This window comes from Pseudonaja textilis, chromosome 1, assembly GCF_049901715.1.
Source record: "Pseudonaja textilis isolate UNSWEBS1 chromosome 1, rPseTex1.2, whole genome shotgun sequence".
Lineage (NCBI taxonomy): Eukaryota > Metazoa > Chordata > Lepidosauria > Squamata > Elapidae > Pseudonaja > Pseudonaja textilis.
In genome coordinates, this window is record NC_141990.1 from 188881878 (window position 1) to 188908045 (window position 26168).

Consider the following 26168-nt stretch of genomic DNA (forward strand, 5'->3'; position numbering starts at 1 on the left):
GTAAGTAGCAGGAAATCTAATTATAATCACGCTTTTATTGTCTGATTTTACTTTTAAGAATGAATCACTTTTGTATGCACGTAGGAAAGTATCCTGTTGTTGCACAGGCAAACTTATTAAATGTTAATACTTGCTTATAGGATTCATACTTTTTGAAAAAGTCCAATCTAGCAATCATTAAAGTCATGTTATAGCAGCTATAAAAGATTGTATATGTGTACTTTTCAAAAACCCAAAGGAACGAAACAGATATGTAATCAAGACAAAGTACAGAGCCCTACCTATGCCACATAAAAGTTAAAATCAGTTTTTAAAATTGCCTCTTGCATTGGGGAAATGTTCCCAGAGTAAAATGCAATAGAACTCCAGCATCCCATTTGTTCCACAAGCATATGGAAAAGGATACCAATCACTGGTGTTGATATTCATCACAAGTCTGAATACGAACAAGTTTTGTTGCATACTTTTAAGTGTTATGTGTAATTTAATTTATTAACAGAAAAATACATATGGGTTGGGCGGAATTGAGAAATTATCAACAGTTGCTAAAAAGTATATTTTGAAAAGAGGAAAGTAGCACTCTGTCTAACTTTGCACTTTAATCCATTAATATTTCATTGTTTAGTCATAAGGCCATATCAGAATACAAAATACAGAGCAATAACGTATATGTATGTATGTATGTACGTAGTGTAACAAATGGTATATGCTACCAAGTTACAATTTGTTAATCTCGGTATATTCTTTAACTCTAAAATATTTATAAAAATTGTCTGCCTCACTTTTATTCCTTCTGAAGGTTCGACATTGATTCCCACGACTCACTTGTAGAAGAGTTGGTTATAGAAGGCTGGAAGCGATTAAACAAGCAAGTATACTTTTTTATCTGTCTGTTCCTTTTCCTGTTAATTGGAAATTCAATATTTCATGCTCAGAATAGATCTCACACAATTAGCATTAGCAACAATATTTTTTAATCCTTTCTCTTGTCTCATAGAACTTTGGTGGCTCATATTGTGAAGTTAGATAAATTTGCATGGGTTATTATATTAAAAGTAGAAACTACTAATGTAAGACTACATTACTATAGTTATTGATTCAAAATAAACTCTTAGTAACTTTAGACTGCAATTCTGAAGTCCATATTCACTCACTGGAGCTTGTCCAAACTGGGTGCAAACAGAAATTTGCTGGTGAAGTTCGGTGGGAGGAAGAGACAAAGAAGGGACCACCTCCTCATTCTGAGGAACCTTGGGGACTCAGCTGTGAGGAGTAAAAAACCCATGTCCTTAGTAGCTACTGATTGTGAAGGATGTGCCCTGGTGGTTGTTGGTTGTCAATTGTGAATGACTAGTTAAGTATGCAGAAACTGTAGGAAGAATATAAGGCAGTCAGGTGCTTTATTCCAGGGGTGTCAAACTCAAAGCCTGCGGGCCAAATCTGAATCCACCCCTCAGGATGCTTAAATCTGGCCTGTGGGCCCGGCCTGGAAATAGCAAAGGACCATCCTGTGGGGCCTCTGGCAGCCAAAACAGGGTGCGGGGAACCCCATTTTGGTCAGCAGGGTGTTGCAGGAGACATCCATCCCATCTCCTCCCCCCCGCCGCCCCCAGCCAGCCCGCAGAGAACTACAATGCTGATCCGGCCCTCGAAGAAATCCAGTTTGACACCCCTGCTTTATTCGGAGCCCTATGCATTCTGCAGCACTTTTTCCAAATTAAATCTGAAGCACCGTACAGCCTCAAATACTAGAATTCCACAGTATTTGGATCTGAAACAGGAAATGTACAGGTATTCCTCAACTTACAACCACAGTTAAGCCCAAAATGTATGTTGTTGGGTGAGAAATTTGTTAAGTGAATTTTGCCTCATTTTACGATTTTTTTCTTGCCACGTTTGTTAAGTGAATCACTGCAGTCGTTAAATTAGTAACCCGGTTGTTACGTGAATCTAGCTTCCCCATTGACTTTGCTTGTCAGAAAGTCTCAAAAGGGGATCACATGACTCCGGGACACTGCAACCATCATAAATGTGAGTAAACTGTCAAGCATCCAAATGTAAATCATGTGACTATGGGTAGTATACAACAGTCATAAGCGTGAAAATTGGTCATAAGTCCCCTTTTTCAGTGCCGTTGTAACTTCAAACGGTCACTAAGCAAACTCTTGTAAATCAAGGACTATCTGTGCTTTGGATCCAGCATATTTAGGGTGCATTTATGCTGGAGCTGAACTGATCTTAAGTTTAATAGCAATTCCTTAAAGAGTGGAATTAGGTGGATATTTGAACTCAAATTTATGGTGACAACTAATTCCAGTTGCTTTATACCCTGCAGTTATTGTATGCTTTCCGGAAGGCTTTTCTATCTTTACCTGATTAAGGTTCTAAGCTGCAAATGTGTCTTTAGGAAATGTACAGGGCGCTCATGGAGAAATAGTGAAAATTAACCTAGTTTATCAGTAGGCCTTTGGCACAGTAACTTTATTGTCTTTGTTATCCTTAGGCTGACTCCACCCCTGCTATCTAAATTTGCATTGTGTGTACATGAACAACATCTACATCAGAGTCCACTCATGGGTGAAATAGCTAATGTGGTAGATAAGAAATTGGATTCCATACAGGATTCAAGGTAATTTTCATTTAATAAAGATGCCATAGATTCACAGGTTTTTAAAGATTAAATGGAGCAGGGCTGTCAAACTCCTGGCCCACAAGCCGGATACGTCACATACTGGCCACACCACGGTGGGGGAGGGGGGGAGTCCCAATACATCACGTGACGACATGAGTTTGACACTGCTGAAATGGAGAGAATTGATAAGGAAAGCATGCCCTCGTTCCCATGAACCCAACTTCTGACACAAAAACAGACAGACAGCTTGGGTGTGTAGTACATAGATCTTAAAAGAGCCTACAAAGAAGTTTAGTATCGACTAGTATCAACTAGTTTAGTTTTGAATATTCTCAACTTATTGTAGAACTGGTGTATATGCCCTGTTTGGGGGTTTTAAAGACAGGTAGGCCTCATATTACAACCACAACTGAGCCTGGAATTTTGATTGTAAGTTGAGTCACCACATGACTGAACTCAATTTTATGACCGTATTTACAACAGTTGTTAAGCAAGACACCATGGCCATTAAGCGAAACATGAGGTCATAAATCCAAATCCAGTTTATTCAATGGGCATATTTTCCCAGAAAATGACCCTAAAAATTGCAAAACGCGATTGGGCCATAAATGTGAGCCAGTTGCTAAAGTATTCAAAATGCAATCATGTATCTGTAAAATACAATTATGTATCTGTAGGGATCAAGCAATATACTTACTGATACAAATCATAAGTAACTTTTTTGGAGTCTGTTATAACTTTGAACAGTCATTAAGTGACCATTCATACGTCAAGAACTGTATAATGCCTGAAATACTTCCAAGTGTAATTTAAAATATGTTAATGTTTATTGTTCATTGTTTCCATTGTTTGGTGGGTTGTTTTTTTTTAATGATTAAGGATACGCTTGCTTTTTAATTGGGAATGCCTGACATTATAAGAAAAGCATTATGTGGCTCTGGGTTTTCTAGCTTGTTGAATCTTAAATGGTTAGCTAGCTGGGTGCTTGTTTCTAGAATCATTTATCCTAAGCCTAACCATATGTAAACGTACCTGTAAATCAGCATTATTACTTCAGTAGCAGGTGTGCAGCTGAGACGAAGATAGCCTTGCGATTTGAAGTATGGGTTCATTGGTTTACAAATCAATCTGTTAAAGCAGCGGTCCCCAACCTTTGGGGCACCAGGGACCAGTTTCATGGAAGACCATTTTTCCACAGACTGGGGTTGGGTGGGTGGGAAGGAGGATCGTGCAACCTAAATCCCTAGAAAGTGCATGTGTAGTTTCGCTCACCTGCTACTCACCTCCAGCTATGTGGCCTGGTTCCTAATAGATTATGGACTGGTCCCGGTCTGGGGGTTGGGAACCCCATGTTGTTCAGAAATAAGCCCCTTTGAATAAAGTTAGTGAAGCTTAATTTCAATGGAGCAATCTTAGCTACTACCCCACTTGAGTTTACGTACATATGAATGTTTTCAGGGGTTTTGCCTGCAAGCACTTGCTGTCTTCATAGCGAGAAGTAATTATGTGATTGGGGGGGGGGTGTTTTTGTTTTTAAAGAACAGCTTTGCTGAAAAGCAACAATTTTATTATGTCAGTATGTCCTGTTTAAATCCACCCTCTCTTTTTCTCTTTGCTGAATGCCATTTTCTTAAGCATTGTTAGATTTTCTGATGAAATGAATAAGCATAATATTTTATATATGTTTTTTAGGGCTTTGTCAGTTGTAATGAACTGCATATCTTCTATTATCTCATGGAATTTAAAAGAAAGATTAATAGAAAAAGCAGACAGCATGTTTGAAAGAACAAACATCTCAGTCAACGATGCCAGGCGATTTGTACAGTTTCTCCGGAATATCAGTTTTCTGCACAGGCCGCTGCTGAAAAAATGTAACAATATTTTTGTCCAGCATTCACATGAGTTACGTGTTGAGGACATTTCTATCATTCTTGGACTCTACCAGAATTTACAATTCAACAACACCAAATTTAGATTACTTGCCAAAAAAAAGCTGATAGAACTTAAGGATAATTGCAGTAGTCCATTGAACGTCATGCAACTCTTTGTTCATCTTGCACCCATGGTACAGCAAGAGATGCAAAAAGAGTAAGTGTATTTGTTGTCTTGCCTATTTATTCGTGTATTAAGGGTAATGAAAAAGTTGAAATTATGGCTTACATGTACACTGTTGCCATTGAGAGATTCTTTCCTCATAAATACAGGCTGTAAACCAGGAAATCAAAATGTTCAGTGTTATGAATTACCTTCATAAGGAATTACATTTTTTGCAGGTTGTGGTCCCGGCTTCTTGATAGTTGACCGCCTATATGCAGGAGAATTGCACTTCCCTTCCTTTCCCTTTCTGTTCCTTTCTAGAACCAAACCAAATATCCCAATTTCTTCTACTCCTTTTAAATCTTAACTCAAATATTATTGCAAATTCAGCATTTGAAAAGTGTTTCCACAAGCAGATGTCACAGATGGCCACAAAACATATGGAATTTTCTCAATTATATCTAAAAATATTTCTTTGATCATGTTGGTTTATGTTACTATTTTTTAAAAAAATTCCAAAATGATAACGCTCTCTTAGTTGGCAAAATATTTGTGTTTGGGGTGTGAAAGTCAGTGTTCCTGCAGGATGAATTACTATGGTGATTTTTCACTCCTTGTTAATATATTTGTTTGGGATATGCTAGATGGGAGGGGCAATTAATGAGAAACTGGGACTGTGAAGGCACATAGGCACACACAAATGCACAAATGTAAATTGAAAAAAAAGCAGTTGGTTTCAAAATCAAAGCAATTTATTTCTCATTTCCAATTGACTTCACGCTAGCAGTCAGGGATTGTACTATATGTTTAGTTCCTCTCATGTGTGTCTGTATAATAGTAGAAGAGATGAGAGACTCTCAGGTAACAGAAAAACTTAGGCTAGCCTGGAAAGTCGAGCTAGTCTTCAACTTACAAACAGTTCCTTAAGTCAGGGGTCCCCAACCACCGGGCCCCGGACCGAGACCGGTCCGTGGATCATTTTTTACTGGGCTGCCGGTTTGCTGGGCGCCGCCATCTTGTTTCGACAGAAAGTGCTTCCGGGTGAGCTTTTCCGGTTGGAAAGCAGTGTTTGGGTCCTGAAGGAATCCTCGCACCTTAGCTTCATCAAAGGGCGGGGCGGCTTCGAACGAAGAGCTGTCCCGATGGCGGAGGAGATCAAAAAAGCACAAAAAAGGTACAAAGGAGGAGTTGAAGGTGGCGGGGAGAAGCGGGGGACGGCTGGCTGGCTGGTCACTCGGCTCGCCTTGCCTTGTCATGCATGCTGATGCCGATACTGGGCCGTGGATCATTTTGTGATGCCGGTACCGGGCCGTGGCACAAAAAAGGTTGGGGGCCACTGCCTTAAGTGACTGTCCAAAGTTACAATGGCATTATAAAAAGTGGCTTATGATCATTTTTCACACTTAACAACCGCTGCAGCATCCTCATGGTCATGTGAGCAAAATTTGGATGATTGGCAACTGACTTGTGTTTGTGATGGCTGCGGTGTCCCAGGGTCATGTCATCACCTTTTGCGACCTTCTGATAAGCAAAATCCATGGGGAAGCCAGATTCACTGTGTAACTATGTTACTAACTTATCAACTGCAGTGATTCACTTACCAGCTGTGCCAGGGAATATCGTCAAATGGGGCAAATTGACTTAACAAATGTTTCACTTAGGACAGGAATGTTGGACTAAATTGGGGTTCATAAGTCGAGGACTGCCTGTAAAAGAGTAAGTAGACACACTCCTGCACACACGAAATCAGTAGCAAATATTTTGTATTGCTTTCAGGTCAAAATCACTAATAAACTTTGACTTGAAAATTTCACCAGTTTTTCATTTATGGAAAATTAACTGTGTTATTCATCTGAATTTCTACACTTTTCAATGGCTTTCAGAATATTTCTTTTGTAAAAAAATTGTTCTTGGTTGATTAGCATATTATGTTTTAAAAGTAAGAATGATAGACTCTCTGAATACTGAAGCAGATTTTCTATTGGAAACATGTGCATATATAAATATATGTGCATTTCTTTTTAGGATAAGTGAGAAGGTCCTACTAATCGCAGATGATTTGGATTGGTACCAAACATTAATTGTGGCGGAAAAAATGCAAGAAGTACAATACAGAAATCCACTACTGATTGAAAAGTAATCCTCTAATACAATATAATACTCCTATTCATATTTTAAGTTATTCTTTATTTTTGTGAGCAACTGTTTTATTTTGCAAGGCAACCTTCATGTTTTTCTTTTCTAAGCTGTTTCTGTACATAATTGGAATTTTATCATAAAAGTTTCCTTGTTTATTTGAGTTTCAAATCTACAATACGTATCTTCAAATAATTCTAGAAATAAAAGTCATTTGTTTTTTTACGAAAAGCCCATTACAGGTACTTCTTGTTTAGCAACCGCAGTTGATAAAGTCAGTTGTTAAGCAAAGCAGTTGCTAAGGTGAAAAATCATGTGACTGCAACTATGCTTACAATGCATTCTAACTAAAGGTCAACACATGACCGAGAAAGAGACATTGCAAAAATATTGTAAAAGTGCAGGTATAGGTTACAAAGTTACTTTTCCTCACTGTCATAATTGTGAACGATCAGTGTCTAAAGCAATCATTAAGCAAGGCCTACCTGTATAGATTGAAACAGGTAATAATTATATTGGAAATTTTACAAGGTCGCTTAGTGCAGCATAACATCTGCGCAGTCCAAATAAACAGGCTTATTCAGTAATTGTTTCAATTGTAACCCATAAGTAAGAATTGACCTCAGCTCCAGCGGCTTCTTCAGAAATTTATCTTCTCTGCTCCTCCTCATCTGGTATTAATTGTTATACCTTAATTTCTGAGAAAGGTTTTACATATTCAGAATAATTCTCCCAGTATCTGTAATATACATTATTACATTTTTCTGTCACTGTTACATTGAAGAACATAATAAGGAATGTAGGACTGTTAGTACCCTTCATTTTATGGTCCTTTATTTGAAACCCAATGACACAATGTTATGATCAGAGTTAGGGTAAAGAATACAGGATACTTACTTTTATATTACCTTAGGTTTTTTTCTCTCCTAGAGACATTTTAAGTCATTGTTCTGTGACCAGCTGTCTCTCTCATTTTTGTTTTGTTTTGCAGGTTTGTAATATTTGTTTCACTAAAATTCTCATCTTAAAATTATGTCACAGTTATTTAAGCATGTTACAATTACTTCTGTAACTTTTACTTACTGTTGGAACAGCAGAAACACCTACTGTTTCTTTAGTCTGGGTATAATTTAGTTAACATATAACACTGCATGTTATAGTACTTAGTATTATATCTCAAGTCTAAATGTATTTCTTAGAAGTAAAGAAAGACATAAGCTAGACATTAGTCTTTGGTCTCAATTATACAAGAAGTCAAGAATGGTATAGAATATTTAATGAAGAAACTGAAAGATTTTGGTGCATTAGCTGGATTTAAAATAAATAAGCAAAGAAGAAAGATATCAGTTAAAAATATAACTGTGTGTGAACAAGAAACCCTGAAGAATAAAATGGGTTTTAAAATTGAGAAGGTTAAATACTTGGGGGTTAGATTGACTAATATGGAACTGTCTTATTTCAGAATAATTATCTCAAAATATGGAAGGATATTAAATATAGAACTGGGGAACAAACTCCAGTTTTCATTGCTGGGTAGAATTTCAGCGATTAGGATGACAGTGTTAACCAGGATGTTATTTTTATTCCAGACAGTACTATACGACTAATGCACAATTTATATAAAAGCAAAAAGATATTTGTAGTCTGTAAAGCAGGCCAGAAAAGCTAAGAATTAAATACAAATTTCTGCAAGAGTATGAATTAGGTCTACTTGTTTTAAAGTTGTACTTTGTTGCTTGTTGTCTGATACGAATAACGGAATGGGTCACTCTAAAGAACATTCTAACTTGGAACTTAAAGCTGTAATGTGTGTCTTTTTGGCTTTCAGGATTGTATCCCTCTTTCAGAAATACCTGGATCGGTATAAACCATATGAGCTTTTAAGAGTGACAAATGTGCTAGCGATGCTGCACTGGCCAAAATCTGACATATATTCCAAATTACAGCAATTGTCAATCTGGTAAGAAGGTCCTTTTTCCCCCCCAGCACATCTAGTTTCTCAGACTCAATGTTTATTACTTCGGGCTTGTGTTTCACGGGAATAGAAACATTAGATGAGTATAAGGGAATACAAAATGGTGAATCTGTCTTGTTCAGACTTCTAGGAAACCTACACATTACGGCTGAGTATTAATGAAATTGTCATGCCCCTGGTGGAGTCTGACTCTGAGGAAGAGGAGGAACAGCCAACAGGGAGTGGGAGTGTGGCTCCAGAGGTGGTGGGGGAAGCTGGGGAAGGGCAGAGGCCGGCTGAGCAGTCAGAGAAGGATCCAGGCCCATCCCCTATCCATCCTAGGTCATGCAGAGAGGAGAGGATCAGGTAAAAGCGAGGTCTACTCAAGAGGAGATTACCATCCTCCTTGTGGGCTTGCAGGTGGGAGCTATGTATATAAGTTTTCAACTGCGCAGTTAGAATTTGCAGGAGTCAGTTTTAGTGTTCACCTTGAAAGAGGTTTATCTGTGCTGGTGTTCTTCCCGTGGATTTTTCTCAGTTATTTTCCTGGAGTTTATAATTCGTTATCTCGGCTTGCTTCAGAACTCTCATCAATGCGGTTTGTTTTGGTTCTGTTTGCCTCATTATTTACTTTTGTGACTTTAAACTGTGCCTGATAAAACAGTGAAGTTAAGTTGAAGGCCTTACCGGACTTTAATGTATGTTTTGGGTTTGGGTTTATTTTGAGAGACTACTGGTCACCACATTAATATAAGTCTGATTTAAACAACTGACAGAACTGCACAGGTCTGTAAATTTAATACAGCTTTGCAAATAGATTCACCAAACACTTGCCCTATGGAGTTGTTTATTACATTTCTACAGAACAAGTGTTCTGTAAACCTATTTGATATTAGCTCACCAGCTGATACAATAACTGGAAAATAAATTATTTCTTACAAATTTTTATTTTCATGAAAAGTGTGGTGACAGCTATTTGAAGAATGAAAATGAAGATTTTGGACTCAGTATCTCCTTCCAAATTTCAATGCATGTTGTATTTCTGTATTAACATAGGGTTCAAACAGACTGTGACTCACCTGGAAAGTTCTATTTGAACTTCCAAGTGGTTGTTATGTACATAAACAAACCACATTCCATCTCCCCTGTATCATTTCTCTTTTATTTGAATGGCATCTACCTAAATGTCCCTCTATTAATCAAAACTCAAAGTGCTGCCTTTTCACAGTTTATCCTCCTCTGCAAATTTCTCCCATCTCTCTAAATTTTATACATACTTACATACATACAAACATATTCACATACATATGTGTCTTTCATTTGTAAAATTATGCTCAGTAATATATGTGCATCATCTGGAAATAAAGGACATACATTAGTTAAACATTGTTTTTACCTTTATGGCTGTAATAGGTACCTTAATTAAATTCTTAGCTAAAATTCATAGAATCGATGGTTTCAAATATCTCATAAAAGTTTAATACTGTTGGTTACTTATTTTTTTGTTCCTTGTTTCCAGTTTTCTAGCATAACTACGAAAGTAGCACATTTTAATAAGTATGCATGTGATCTGACTGAAAAATCATGTAGTAAAAACATGTGATACACCTATATCTTGTACATTCATTTTTTTAATTAATGTTCCCCCCAATTTATGTATTTATTAATTTACTTTATTAATGTATTTTTGTTTATTGTTTCAATTCCAGCCATTTACAAGTTAAAAAAGTCCCCGCTGATATTCTCATGCTGGTTCATGTTCTTTCTAATCTTCCTTCTCCTTATGTGGATGAAGCTGTAGTTACTCAAGTGGATGCTATCATACCTCAATGCAATCTGAACCAGCTGGATAGCTTTACCGTAAATCTCCTAAAATGGATGAAACATCACAAGCCAAATCAGAAAAGTTATTCTGGACCATACGGGTCAATTTTGCAAAAAATTAACAGTTGCGCATTTCAGAGACTTGAGGCAATGAACAATTTGGATCTTTTGCTGAAGGAATTCAAATACTTGCATGGGAAATGGTTTCAAGAAGTGCTTCTCGAGAAGACCATAGTTGCTTTACATCGGTTGAGAGATCAGATTACATGGTCAAATGTAGTGAAGTTTGCATCCTTTCTCACTGGAACCAACTACCGCTGTACGCTGTTACTGGACAAAGTAGCTGCGGTTGCCACTGAACATATTGATCAGGTACAAAGGACTATCTTGTGTCTCTCTTGAGAATGATGAAATGAGCAGTGTGCAATGAGGGAAGGGCCACAAGTCTGCAATAGAGCATTTGCTGTACACATTGAAAATTCAGTTGTGGCATATAAATTGGGTCTAAGGACCCCTGCTAGTTACGTGAAAAACGTGGGCTTGGTGCTCAAAGGATATGATTTGTTAGAAGACAATGTCATACATTGCTCTCACCCTAATGGTGAGAGCAGTCAACCCATGGAATAGCTCGCCTTCACAAGTTGTGGGTGCTCCATCACTGGAGGCTTTCAAAAAGAGACTGGACAGCCATTTGTCTGAAATAGTATAGGGTCTCCTGCTTGATCAGGGGGTTGGACTAGAAGACCTCCAAGATCCCTTCCAACTCTTCTTCTATTTCCACGTTCCTGGTACGATCTTGTTTTCTTCTAATTCCAGCTCTACAATACCAAGCCTGTTTATATTTCTGTGCTGTTCTTTTTTTCTGGGTGTTCGTTTTTTGTTTTTTGTTTTGCTTTAATTTGTAGTCACTTAGATTGTCAGAGCTCCTCCTTTAAACCGTGTTTAATACAGATTATACATTGATTAGTTCAGAAATGCATATATTTTGAATTGCAGTATTACAGATTGTATGATGAGGAGCAGGCAGTCCTCGACCTCACGACCATAATTGAGACCAACATTTCTGTTGCTGAGGTAGTTGTGAAGTGAGTTTTGCCCCGTTTTATGACATTCCTTGCCAGAGTTGTTAAGAGAATCACTGCAGTTGTCAAGTTGGTAACCCGACTGTAAAATGAATCTGGCTTCCCCATTGACTTTGCTTTCCAGGAGGGTCGCAAGCGGGGGGGGGGTCACATGACCCCAGGATACTTGTGACCATCATAAATATGAGTCAGTTACCAAGTTGCCAATTTTGATCACATGACCATAGGGATTCTGCAACAGTCTTAAATATGAAAAATGGCCAAAAGCCACTTTTTTCAATGCCTTTGTAACTGAATGGTCACTGAACAGTAATGAGTCAAGGACTATCTGTATACAACCTCAATACTCAAACGAGTATTTGATTTTTTTTTAATATAAAAATTTGGGGCTTCTAATTCAAGTAAAATCAGTGGAAACTGAATGTGTATATTTAATCTGAACTAATTCTCCATCGCTGTGCTGAGAAGAAGCATTCAGGGAAGGCAACATTCTATTTCACAGCATTTTCGTTTTAATGGTACCCAAAGTTACATATTTGTGTGTGGCCAAAGTATGTGAAACTTCACAGTCAGTAACTGGTATGGCCTCCTTGTGCAGCAAGAACTTCATGTAAACATTGCCAATATCTGTTGATCAATCCTGCATAATGGCTTGGAGGAATTTAACCCATTCCTCCTTCCAGAACAGTTTCAGTTCAGGTATTTTTGGTGACCTAATTTCTCTAGGATTGAAGACGTGACTTTGATTTGGCCACTTCAAAACATTTAATCATTCTTTGATGATACATCTTATTGTTTGGGGTCATTGTCTTACTACATGACTCACTTTCTCTTGAGCTTTAGTTCATAGATGCCTGACATTTTTATATAGAATTTGCCAGTATAATTCAGAATTTGTAATCCCATTAATGACGGCAAGCCATTCTGGTCCAGAGGTAGCAAAGCAGGCCCAGGTCATGACATTTCCATCACTGTGTTTCACAGATGGGATAAGAATATTCTTTATTTTCTTTATTGGCCAAGTGTGATTGGACACACAAGGAATTCGTCTCTGGTCCATAAGCTCTCAACGTACATACAATCCGCAAGGTGATAAATCATAGATCACAAATCATAAGATATAATTATAATTGGTAATATAACAATAGAAGAAGGTAGTAGGAAAGATGAGAAGAGGAGAAATATCAGAAGATGAGAAGCAATACAGCCCTACGTGGGTATGCCTAATATTCTTATGGAATGTAGTGCTTGCCTTTTGCCAAACAGCATTTTTCACTCATGCAAAAAAGTTGTATTTTGGTCTCACTCGCTCACCAAACTTGCTTCCATTACAACCTTTTGGCTTACCCACTTTTGCAAACTGTAGACAAGTACCAATGGTTGGGGTGGGGGGATACTGATTTCTCCATGTAACACTGACATATGCACCATTATTATTTAGTATTCGTATGTTGGTCTCATGAATGCTAAAGGCCTTTACTTACTCTGGGGTTCTTTTAAGATTTCCCAAACTATTATATGCCTTGCGGTTGGTACGATCTTAGTTGGTCAACCACTGGAGAGGGTTGGTAATGTTGGTGTTGAATTGTCTCTATTGGTACATATATCTAATTAACCGTTAAGTGATAGAATCCAAAGTCTTTGGAAATAGCTTGGTAGTTTTCTTCAGCCTGGTGAGCGTCAACAATTTTTTTTCAGCAATTTAGAAATATCTTGTTCAAGCCATGACACATTTCCACATAGCTGTGCTGTGAAAATCAGACTTGGATGATGAATAGCCAGAATTCTCTTCTTTAAATAAGGCAGGGTCTCCCATTTTATTGTTAGTTGCGAAGTCATGTCTGACCTATCGCAACCCGACAGATAATGTTCCTCCAGGCCTTCCTGTCCTCTACCATACTCACACCTGATTATCACCCCAAAATTAGAATCAGAAGATTGGCTCTGCTCACATAACTTTGCCACACAAATATATAGTTCTGGATGGCTGTCCCTCAATGGGTAAATAAGCTAGAATAACGTTTTTGACTTATTTAAGTAGGTTCTCTTGGATGGGGCTGTGGAAAAAGCTTAATATTAACTGAATTAATAACTAATGGTTAAAAATTAATTGCATGGGAAATAATTGAAATGTTTTAAAATTGATTGATTCTTCATTTGCATTCTCCCTTGCACCCATACTAATATCACAGTGTACACACACATATATTCAGAAATAGAAAAAAAAGATAGGATGGAAGTAGATTAATAAAATCTAAATGTACTGAAAAGGGAAGAGAAAGCAGAAAACAAATCTGGATGGAGATGAGGGAAAGAAGCAGCTGAGGGTGGAGTGTGTGTGTGTGTGTGTGTGTGTGTGTGTAGAGAGAGAGAGAGAGAGAAATAAAACATAGTTCCTCTCATAGAAAGGATTACAAACCACCAAGCAACCAGCTTCTTCCAAATCAGACATCCTCAGTTAAACAGCCCTTCGCATCTCCCACCCAATTATTTGCTTTAAATAAACATTTTCTCCTTCATTTACAAATGTCTATTAGTTGAAGATCAGAAATGAAATCAGCATTCAGATTATGATTGTTAGGGTGAAGTTTTCTATTTAGATTTATTTCAGAATTGTCATCGGAACTTAGGTGCCCAGGTTTTGCTGTGGATGGGATTCTGTTTTTAAAACAATTTTCTCTTATGCTTTGTTGAGGTGCCACATCTAGTAACAAATACTTAGTTAAATCTTATATGGAGTACTTGCCTTTGAAAAATGCTCAGAATATTGCAAGTAAGCAAACAACTGGTGCTGATTAGAAAAGAATAACTCCCTCATTACAATAGCTTCCTGAGCTACCCTTCTGTTTCATAATTAAAAGTACAAGTATAAAAGTTTCTTGGGACCAGAATATTTGAAAAAGTCATCTCCCCTGGGTTTTAGGAATGTTTGGAGAGGTTGACAGATAGTTGTAATCTCAAATTTGATTGGTTTTTGAATGTTATGCAAAATTGGCAAAAATAGATGAGCTGATTTCCTGGATTTTCTTTTCTTTCTCCAGATTTACCATTCAGAAGTACAAGTTATTCTTGTTCTATTTTCTTTACTTAATTATGAACCCCCTGAAGCTGAGAAATTTTTTGAGGCTTGCATTAATCGTATCAGTCTTCACTTGGGTAAGTTGATTATCAAAATGATTGTCAGATGACATTTTTCTGGAAGTAACAAGGAACATATAAAGAAAATGTTAACTCTTCTGTTTCTGTCTCTCTCCTAAAAGGAAAAAAAAAAGCAAATTTATGTACTTGGTCTCCTTCATTGTTTTCATACAGAATATTCTAACTTCTGGATGTTTATTAAACGTTATTAAAGAGGAAATTTAAAGAACCAGCCATAATGTGGGCACTGTCCCATTCTATAGCTTTTAAAAATAACTACAATGCTAAGTAGGAATACATTAAAATGGTCACTGAAAATAGACCTGTTTAATATGAATAATGGATTTTTAAGAATATCTTATCTGGTTATTTTCTCTACAAATTGTACCAAGTTGCTCAGTTTTAGAAAATATGTTACAAAAGTGCCATAATCATAAATGCAAAGCTTCGTAAGTTTGTGAAGAGGCAATCCTCTGGCAAGGACTGAGCAAATAAGCATATTAAGTATCATTGTTCTTGCATTAGTTCCATGGAGAGAATGTGGATACAGAATCTGTTCTTTTAAACATAAACCCAATGAACAAAAACAAGAAGGCCCTGCCCTGTTGAGTGATATTTGCCATCATGCCCTTTTTTCCATGCTGATTATTCATTATTCATCCACACAATATGATTGTACTGATGGTAGGATTTTGACAAATAAGTTTAAGTTGTTTGTGCCACGCTGGCCCTTCTGTTGTACAATATATGGTGCAGCTATCTTGAATGTGTTTTTAAAAACATTTCTCAGCAACAGTAAGTGCCAATGATAGTGTATCTTTTAAAGGGCCGTTATTTTGTCTTTCCTCAGTTCTCAAATTCCCAATTACTTAGCAACGGATTGTTTTGTTTCTAATCTCAAACGTTTTCAGATTATTATAGAACATTTTGGGCATCTTTCAAGTGAGGAGCAGTGCAAATAAAGTTTTAACAAATAAAAATATTGAAAGGAAAAGAAAAGAAATGAAAGTATTGTGATGTGATACAAAATAAATAGCTTTATAATTTGGGAAATGCAGAGAGATTTCAAAACTGAGAAGAATTCAAAGTAATCTTAAAACAATTTCAGAATTGCTCTTTTTCCATTCATTCTTTATACTGATTATATGACCCTTATATTAATGACTTGGTAGAATAAAATATATGAAACCAAAAGCATTGCTAAAATAGAGCAATTAACAATAAGTAAGGTTAGAAAATATATTATTTCTACTCCCATCTAAACCTTTTAAAAATGCCAAGTATTTAGCTCTCAGATAATATAAAGCATATAAATGTTCTCAGCTATATTTAGTTTGTATATTTTTGTGAGAATTTGGGGTTCCTTAGAGAGTTTATATTTCTTATCTGCTGTACTACTTTTAGATAAATGAAGTTTTTAATATTATGCATTAATATATTTATTTTTGTACAGAAGATTATGAACCTTCTCTTCTTGTATTGCTTGGTTTCGCTTTGGCTTCTTCTGGATATTTTCCACAGAAAGTGTTAAAGGCTATATTTAATATAGAGTTTCTCTCCAAGTTGGATGCTGAGCTTCAAAGTAAGTGCTGATTTCTATTTTTTGATAGGCTTCAGAAATAACTCCTGTATTTTTAAAAATGTACTCTTGGGCCTTATTGCAGTATTCAGCTGGGGGTGTGGGGATTTAAGAGACAACTCCAAATAAAGTACACTGTTTTCATGCATTGACTTGATAGTAAATAATGTTAAACTTAAAGAGGTTTTTCCTCCATCGGCAATATCTACTCCAGTTTTTTATTTAAGCCTGTTTAAAAATATTATGCTGGTTAGCCTGCAGATACTCCACATTCTCAAGGTCTAAAAAATAGCCAATATACTTTCTGCAATTAGAGTTGGGTGGACTTTTATATTGATTGGATCTGCATTGTTCCCACTGAACAATGGGACATTTCACCTACAGTTTTCCCATATCTGTCTACAGGTTTGTTTGTTTTTTCAAATAAATCTTGTACATATATCTATATCTATCCATCTCTCTCTCTCTCTCTCTCTCTCTCTCTCTCTCTCTCTCTGTCTCTGTCTCGCTAGTTATCTAGGTTGCATTTCAGCAATGTTCTTAGTTGAAAAATTAACCAACAACAAAGGAAAAACTTCAAGCTGGTAGTCATTTTATATTTTGACCTTTACATTTCTGCCATGTTTATCGACACATAAACAACTGCTAAAAGTTCCATGAATACATTCTAACAAAAATAACCAAATAATAAAAATCAATATAATACTGTTTACTTAGCTACATTTATTTAAGTGTAGCTCCCTCAAAAGAGGGTCTGTCACCAAGAATCTTCTTCAGAAGCTGACATGAAGTAAAACAAAGTTGTATGGATTCAGTACTCCCAGAATTTAACTTTCAGAAATTGAATATGTTTTAATCTTTAATCATTCTTTAAAAAAGTGCTAGTTGTTAATTTATGAATTCTTTAATGATACCTATACATTGCTATCACAGTGAAGTAAGTAATACACTTGGGGGATTTTTTTGTCTAAAAAACGGTCTTCTTCTTTTATTCATGGTTAGCACAGTATTATATTCTAATCATTGCCTTGTTGTGTTTATTTCTCCTGGATTTTTTAAAAAACAGTTGTACCATGGAAAATAGCAAGGAAGACCTCCCTGCAGTTGATGGAGCTGAATCGAGCAGTGTGCTTGGAGTGCCCCGAGCTTCAGATTCCATGGTTTCACAAACGCTTCTGTGAACAGCTGAAGGAAAAAAGTGAATATTTAAACTTTGGGGCAGTTGAATGGCATTAAACATCAAGGCTACAATTCCTTTGAATCTTTTTCTTTTTACAGAATTTGGAGTTATTGCTCCTTAGCTATAGCAAAATTAGAAACTGATTGCTGTGGAAGTTAAAGATCTCTTTTGTCATGTTCTACCTGTTTCCTTTGGAGAACTGTAATCCTTTTTTAAAAAATGGGCAAAGATGGTGGGAAGCCTCTGATAACTTTGCCTTTGAAAAATAATAGATGGGGGTCTTTGTTCGGTCTCCTCTGAATTTCTAACTTGTGTTTATTTGCTGTCTTTTTTCCCCTAGAGACTGATTCGTCCAATCTATTGCAACAGCAGATATATATACTTCTTGGCGAAATCCTAGGAAGAAGCCATTATGCTAGATGTTCTGTACTCACTTCTTACTGCTATAGAATTGGTGGGTTGGTTCAAAAATAGAGTATATCGCTTGTTTTATTTTATACAAGCCTTGAGAGTTTTTTCTAAATGGTTATGATCTTGCAGGAGCATGACCTTCTTGATTTGAAGACTATGCATGTTTTTCTCTTAAGAGCAATTCTTTGGCACATTTCTACCTTTTGCAGCTGCACATTATCTAACCCAGGGGTGTCAAATTCAAGGCCCGTGGGCCTGATCCAGCCATGGGGTACTTAGATCTAGCCTGCAGGCCCACCCTGGAAACAACAAAGGCCCATGGTGCCTCTGCCAGCAAAACAGAGGTTGGGGAAGGGTCGCACACAGCCCTCCCACACTCTCTTTTCATCCGCGACAGCCTCCTGCAACCCTTTGCCATTGAAAATGGACCCTCCCCAGGCTCTGTTTTCACTGGTAAAGAGCTGCAGGAGGCTGTTGGCTGAAAATGGGGCCTTGATGAGTGACATCGAGCTGCCCCCCCCCCGGCCACACACCCCCAGCCCCCCAAGGTCAGACACAACCCCGATGTGGCCCTGAATGAAATCAAGTTTGACACCCCTGATCTAACCTAAAAATTCCAGGCAGCTACTACATTTATTCATTCAATTTCCTGACCTTATAATTTTTGTAACTCAAGGCGGCCAACACACAATGCTCCTTGCTCCTCCTGTTTTCCTCATAACAGCAACAGTCCTGTGAGATGAGTAGAGTTAAGAGCGAATGACTGGCCCAAGTTCATCCAGCCACTTTTCTTTGCCTAAGGTGGGATTAGAACTCAGACTCCTGACTTCTTCTCCTGACGCCTTCACCCCTGCTCTTTTTTGTTCATGATCTCAAATGCTCTGAAGCACTTCATTGCCTTCAAACCTGAACACTGCACAGTCCTGCTTTATATTATTCTAGTGATGCAGAAGTAATACCTATTTGCAAATATTAGGTGGGTATGATTTCAGCTTCAGATTGCTGACAGTCATTTGTGTCTTTCAGATTTTGAATTTATGATTGACAAAAACAAGAAACCTGTTCCATATATAGACCAACATGTTCCCGGTCCTAATTCAGACCACATAGGTTCTGCTGAAGCTGGTCACTCCTGTGGAAAGAAAGGGCTACCACCAGGATTTCAAAGGTGACCATGTATTTTTTTTATGCTATAGTAGTGCAGGATGATAAGGGTTTTCACTAGATTTTCAATTCCAGGCAGTCCTGTGAGCAGGTGACGGCACATTGTATTTGCAGTTTCAGTCAAGTGTAATAAGAACAGACAGATTAATTAGACAGGTGGCTTTTTTTTTCCTATTCACGTATTTATTTGATTTATATAGCTGGCTCTCACATATGTGGCTCTGGGTGCCTTACACAGACAGATAACAGAAATAAGAATAGAATAGAACAGAACAGAACAACAGAGTTGGAAGGGACCTTGGAGGTCTTCTAGTCCAGGGGTCGCCAACCTTTTGGACCTCAGGGACCACCAAACTCATAATTTTAAACCCCAGGGATCACTAACTGGTTCTGTGGGCATGGCCTAATTTGTGGGTGTGGCTTGGTGGTCATGTAACTGACTGGGCATGGCTGGCATGTAAATATTATAAATATTTATATAAATATTGATTTTTTTTATTAAAAAAGAACAACTTTTACCCCAAATCAGGCAAAGCAGGCAGGTAGATTGAGTTGCTCACAGAATCACAGATTCATTCAGAGATCTATCTATCTGCCATCGGCTACCTGAGTCTGTCACATAAAATTTGCTTGCCGTGAGTCTGCACTGAATAATAGAACCTTCAGTCCTAAGGGAGGTTCGGTTGTGCTTAAAAGCAGAGCCAAAGATCTAAAGACTAGCTAGAAAGCAAGAAATCCAACCATTTCCTGCTTCCTAGCTGAACACAGCAGAACAGATGATGGTCGGAAAAAGGAAAAATAGCAAGTTAGCAGGCAAGTTTGCTGGGTAAGGAGTGAGTGGGAGGAGAGGGTTCCCACGGGCCAGGTGGGCGGCACAGCCTTGTGTTTCTGCACAGCCTGGATTAATTGCTTTGTGGGGGTGTTTGGGGGGTGAGATTTCTCTGCGGCCCACCAAAATTTTCTCACGGCCCACCGGTTGGCGACAGCTGATCTAGTCCAACCCTCTTCAGACAAATGGTTATCCAGTTTCTTCTTAAAAATTTCCACTACTGGAGAATTCGCAACTTCTGGAGGCAAATCGTTCCACTGATTCATTGTTCTAACTGTTAGGAAATTTCTCCTTAGTTCTAAGTTGCTTCTGTTCTTGATTAGTTTCCGCCCATTGCTTCTTGTCCTGCCCTCAGGTGCTTTGGGGAATAGCTTGACTCCCTCTTCTTTGTGGCAGCCCCTGAGACTGAAAATAAACAACTAAAATAAAATCCATTAAAATAATGAAAACTATAAAGCATAATCTGCAGGAGAATGCAATCCATACATTACTATAACAGTGTAACCAATTTGTAGGTTCCAGGCACAATGACAAAAACACAACATCAGAGCTTCCAAAGGCAGGGTGGTAAGGGCCTAACTAACCTCACGGGGTTATTATATTCCAAAAGTCAGGTGCAGGGCTCTCCTTCTGGGTCCTATCGGATGACACTCCTTTATTGACCTGACCTATAATATGCCTCTTTCTGTTGGACTTGATGGGATGGGTAGATATAACCAGGAAGGCTAGTTCCTCAAATAACCGAGCCCCATGGCATGTAAGGTCATTGTGCTTTGCACAGGTGTACTTATCAGTACTTCGAATTGAACCCAGAAGCAAAACAGCAACAGTGAAGCTCTTTGTTGATCAAGAGAACATGTTCCATTTCTTAAAGGGCAACCTCATGTACAACACCACTTGACAGTAATCCATTCTGGGGCATGAGTGATATATCGCCTTCTGATCAAGGAATGGGGACAACTGGTGCAACCTCTGGTTTGAAGATAGTTATAGAAAAGTCTATCACTTTTAGTCTTTGCCCAAAACTGAAAATCAACAATGACACCCACGGACCTTGGCAATAACTAATAAAATCCACCAATGTGCAGAAATGGTTAGACTAACCATGTTACTAAAAAATAAGGAAGAGGGGAATTTTTTTTTCTTTTAAAAACAATTTTATTGATTTTTAAAAACAAACAAAACAGACAAAACATAAAAACATCCAACTTTCTTTACAAACAGTGTAGCAGTTGGTTTACCAATTTTTTGTGCATCAATTTCGTGGTCTCAGTTACAATTACATTACATAATATCTCATATTGTCAATCAGAAATTATATACCCTAGTATCACTATTAAACAATCATTTGACCATGATTTTATTCATTCATACTTTGCGAGATAACTATAGTTTACTTAATTTATTTTATAACAAATCATATGATCATACCAAATCTATCCTAATAACATTTTATAAATATAATATCAAAAAAGAAAAGAAATAGATCTTTATATATTCGTTATTTTCTAAAATTCTAAATATTCTATTATTGTATTTTATTATCTAACCATTGATAGAAAAGGTCCCAAATTTTATAGAATTGTTTATCCTCTTGTTCTCTAATTTCAAATGTCAATCTACTCATTTCAGCACATTCCAGTATTTTCTTAATAATTTCTTCCTGCAATGGTATTTTCTCGTTTTTCCAGTTTTTAGCAAATACACTCCTAGCCGCTGTTAATACATTTACAATCAAATATTTCAAATCTTTACTATATGTATCGGGTAAAATTCCGAATAAAAAAATCTCTGGTTTCAAATCTATGTGTTTCTTTGTCATTTTTTCCAGCCACTCGTGAATTTTAGTCCAGTATTTTCTAGCGTCCTCACAAGTCCTCACATATGGTAATATGAGCCAGGTATCTTATGACATTTCCAGCATTTTTCAGATTTATTCTTAAACATTCTTGCTATTCTTGTCGGGGAAAAGTGCCACCTGTAAAACATCTTGTACAAATTTTCTTTATAAGCTGTTGACATAGTCATTTTATAATTTTGAGACCACAATTGTTGCCATTTCTCTAAATCAATCCCATATCCAAAATTCTTCCCCCAAGCAATCATAGTTTCTTTAACTTGTTCTTCCTCTAGTTTAATTTGCAATAAATAACCATATAGTTTTTTAATCACCTTTTCATCAATACCTGTCAAAATCTTATCTAAATCAGTCAATTTGTCATAAAAACCCTGTTTTTAAATCTTCATCATACCTTGAATGTATTTGCGTATATGAAAACCAATTCATCCTTATACCTTGTTCCTTTAAGTTTTGCATCGATTTAAGTTCACCCTTTTCATCCAGTATTTCCCCATATCTAACTGTTTGTTCCTTCTTATATATTATAGGATAAGAGAATGCTTCAATAGTTGATAACCAAACTGGAATTTTCAAATAACATTGTCTTTTGATCTTCTCCCAATTTAGCCACAGAGACTCCCGTATATGATGTCTTCTAAAATAACCCTGTGTTTTAGTTCCCTTATACCATAGAAAAGCATGCCAACCCAACAGCAAATCATGTCCTTCTAGTGTCAACAATCTAGTCTTTCTTAATGTTATCCATTCCTTAACCCACATCAGATTTGCAGCTTGATAGTACAACTCCCAATTAGGCAAGCCAAATCCTCCTCTAGTTCTAGCATCTTGTAAAAGTTTTAGCTTTATTCTCGCTTTCTTGCCTTGCCATATATACTTCAACACAATTTTATTTAGGTCTTCAAAATAGTCTTTTCCAAGCCTAATTGGTATTTTGAAACAAGTATAAGATTCTGGGTAGGATATTCATCTTGATTGTTGAGATTCTCCCTATTAATGACAATTGTAGATTTTCCCATTTCCTCAAATCTAATGCTATCTGCTATTTAAGTTTAATGTAGTTGTTCTGTTTTAATGTACTGCATCTTGGTGTCAAGTATATCCCCAAATACTTAACCTTATTCGTGACTTGAATTTTCAATAGGTTTGCCAGTTCTTCTCTCCGTCTTAGTAACATATTCTTTGTCAAGATCTTTGTTTTATCTTTATTTATTTTCAGACCAGCCACCTCACCATATGTCTCTATCTTTTCCAGTAATTTTGGAGCTGTCTCTAGGGGGTCTTCCAGGATAAAAGCCAAATCATCAGCAAAGGCTTGTAATTTAAATTCTTCCTTTTTAATTTTCATTCCTTTTATGCTTTTATCATCTCTAATATTTCTATCCAACACTTCCAAAGTCAATACAAATAGCAAGGGTGATAGTGGGCATCCTTGTCTTGTGCCTTTTCTTATATTAATAAAGTCTGTAAGTTCTCCCTCCATCATTACCTTTGCCGTTTGCTTATGATATATGGCTTCCTATTGCTTGGATAAATTTTCTGGCAAAACCCATCTGTTCCAGTAGTAATAACATAAATCTCCAGTTCACATTATCAAATGCCTTTTGAGCATCTAGGAATATTAAAGCCATTTGCTTTTCAGGATGTGCCTCATAGTATTCCAAAGTATCCAGGATTACTCTCATATTGTCTCTAATTTGTCTCTTTGGCAGAAATCCATTTTGATCTGGATGAACAAAGTTATTTAAGTATTTTTTAAGTCTTTCTGCCAAAATTGAAGCAAAGATTTTATAGTCTACATTTAGTAAAGAGATAGGTCCATAGTTCTTAATCTGCAGTGGATCAGCCTCTTCTTTTGGAATAAGTGGAATATAAGCTTCTGACCATGTTTTACATATCATCTTCTTTGACATAGCTTCATTCATGACTTCTAGCAATGGAAGGCTCAACAATTCTTGTAATGTTTTGTAAAATTCTTCCGGGAGCCCATCTGGACCTGGTGCCTTTCCATTATTTTGCTTCTTGAGTGCTTCAGTTAATTCCTTCATTGTTATAGTACTTTCTAGCATTTTTTCAGTCTCTTTGGGTATCTTAGGTAGATTAGCATTCTGTAAAAAATGTTTGACTTTTTCCTCGTCAATATTCTCTTGCTTATATAATTGTCCATAAAAGTCTCGAGTAATTTCCTTTTTCTCTTTATTGCCATAACAAACTTGGCCTTGATTATCTATTAACTGTAATATTTTCCTTGATTCTTTCTCTTTTCTCAATTTGTATGCTAACCATCTACCCGGTCTATTTGCATCTTCAAAGTAGTTCTGTTTAGCGCTTCTAATTTTCTGTGCCAATTTTTCTTTCTCTGTTTGACCCATTTTATGTTTAATTATATTCAATTTTAGTTTAATGTCCTTTTTCTGTGGCATTTTTTGTAATTCTTTTTCAAGTCTTTTATGCTCATCTTCTAAAACTTTGATGGTTTGCCTTTTCTTAATATTCTTTTTTCTTATATAGTCTATTATCAATATGCCTTCATTGTGTCCCAGACATTCTGAATTGAAGTATCTTCTTTTTTATTTTCTCTAAAGAAAAAGGCCAATTCTTTCTCCATCCATTGTGTAAAGTCTTTTTCCTTTAAAATGGTATTATTTAGCATCCATCTCGATCTTCTTTTTTGTCCTTTCCATTTAATTGTCATTGGATTGTGGTCTGCCCAAGTACTTGTTTCAATGTTTGTTTCTTGAATGGTAGATATTAGTTCTGTTGAGATCCAAATCATATCTAATCTGGACCATGATAAATGTCTATTTGAGTAAAAAGTATATTGTTTGGTTTTAGCGTTTCTTTCTCTCCATATATCTTTTAAATTTAATTCATCTATCATTTAAAAAAAAGATTTGGGGAGAATCTTTCTGTTTTGCCTTGTCATCTTTGCAGCATAGTCCAGTTTATTGTCTACAATTCCATTGAAGTCTCCCATCATAACTATATTAATATAGAGCAGTCCAATTATTTTCATGTGTAATTTTTTGTAGAATTCTTCTTGTTTATCATTCGGAGCATATATTGCAATCAGGAGTGTTTTCGTATTGTTGTCCACTATTTCCACCATTAGTACTCTTCCGTCTTCATCAGTATGAATCAATTTTGCTGGGATAGTCTCTTTAATGTATAAAACCACTCCTCTTTTCTTACATTGAAGGAAGGAAGGAAGTGAATATTTTCCCTAATTTTGGCTGTATCAACAGTTGTTCATATTGTTTTTTAATATGTACGTCTTGTAAACAAATAATATCAAATTTTAATTTCTCTAATTTATGAAAAGTTTTTCTTCTTTTAACAGCTGAGTTAAGTCCATTTATATTCATTGAAATCAATTTTTTCTCTTCCATGATTATATTTTGTAATTAGGTTTGACAGTTCTCGTAGATCTTAGTTCACGTTGTTCTTTAATCTCCACTTGTCCACCTACTGTGCCTTCTTCTTTTTCGGTCCCTATTTGGTCCTCTTGGGATTCAATTGGTGAGATCTCTTTTTCTGCCTCTGCGTCTCTCCTTCCAAAAAATTCATTGTAAAATAGTTCTGCTTTCTCAATTGAATCAATTCTGTGTCTCTGTTCTTGCCATGTAAACATTAGTCCTTCTGGAATCAGCCATCTATAATTCACCTCCTTTTTCAGTAGCATTTTGGTCAGGAATCGATATTCTCTCATCTCTCTCACTCTTCTAGGTATTTGTTTTAAAACCACAATCTCTTTTCCTTTATATTTCAACGTCTTCTCTCTTGCCACTTGTAATATTTGTGTTTTAATGGCTTTTTTTGTAAATCTGATGTGAACCTCTCTTGGTAGGTTGTTTCTCATCGCATATCTTGTGAAAACTCGGTATACCTCGTCTACTCCATCCATCATCTTTTCCTCTGATATTTCCAAAGCTTCCGCCAAAATTTCTATCATTATGGCAGCTAGATTTTGTCCTTTTTCTTCCTCTATATTTTGAAATCTGAGATAAAATTCTGACCTGTCCATCTCTCACTTCAGCATCCCACTTTTGTCTTGTTCAACCACTGTTAATCTACTGTCAATGTTTCCAATCTTCTCATCTCTTTGTTTATCATCTTCTTCAATTTTTTGGAATCTCTCATCATACTTCACCATCATTTGTTGAATGTTTTCAATTTTTTCATCAGTCTTCTCTGTCCTTTGTTCAATGTTCTCTGTCCTTTGTTCAATGTTCTCTATTCTCTTTTCAATAGTATCTGATTTTGTTTTAAGATCTTGGATTCCTTGCATAATCACCTGTAAAGTCACTTGTTCTTTATCTTGCTTTAACATTGTCTGGATTAAGC

General features: G+C 36.6%; 1 protein-coding gene across 5 annotated transcripts in view; it reads left to right on the forward strand.

The window, feature by feature from the left end:
* The window catches only part of FASTKD1 (FASTK mitochondrial RNA regulator 1), a 32968-nt gene that overhangs the window by 3742 nt on the left and 3058 nt on the right, over positions 1-26168 (forward strand). For all 5 annotated transcript variants that reach the window (XM_087919980.1, XM_087919981.1, XM_026697089.2 and 2 more), the window contains exons 3-13: positions 800-868; positions 2504-2629; positions 4325-4720; positions 6695-6805; positions 8634-8765; positions 10469-10955; positions 14707-14821; positions 16257-16385; positions 17449-17580; positions 17903-18016; positions 19000-19141. In XM_087919980.1, the coding sequence (XP_087776106.1) occupies positions 800-868; positions 2504-2629; positions 4325-4720; positions 6695-6805; positions 8634-8765; positions 10469-10955; positions 14707-14821; positions 16257-16385; positions 17449-17580; positions 17903-18016; positions 19000-19141 (1953 nt within the window). The remainder of the gene's footprint in view (positions 1-799; positions 869-2503; positions 2630-4324; positions 4721-6694; positions 6806-8633; positions 8766-10468; positions 10956-14706; positions 14822-16256; positions 16386-17448; positions 17581-17902; positions 18017-18999; positions 19142-26168) is intronic.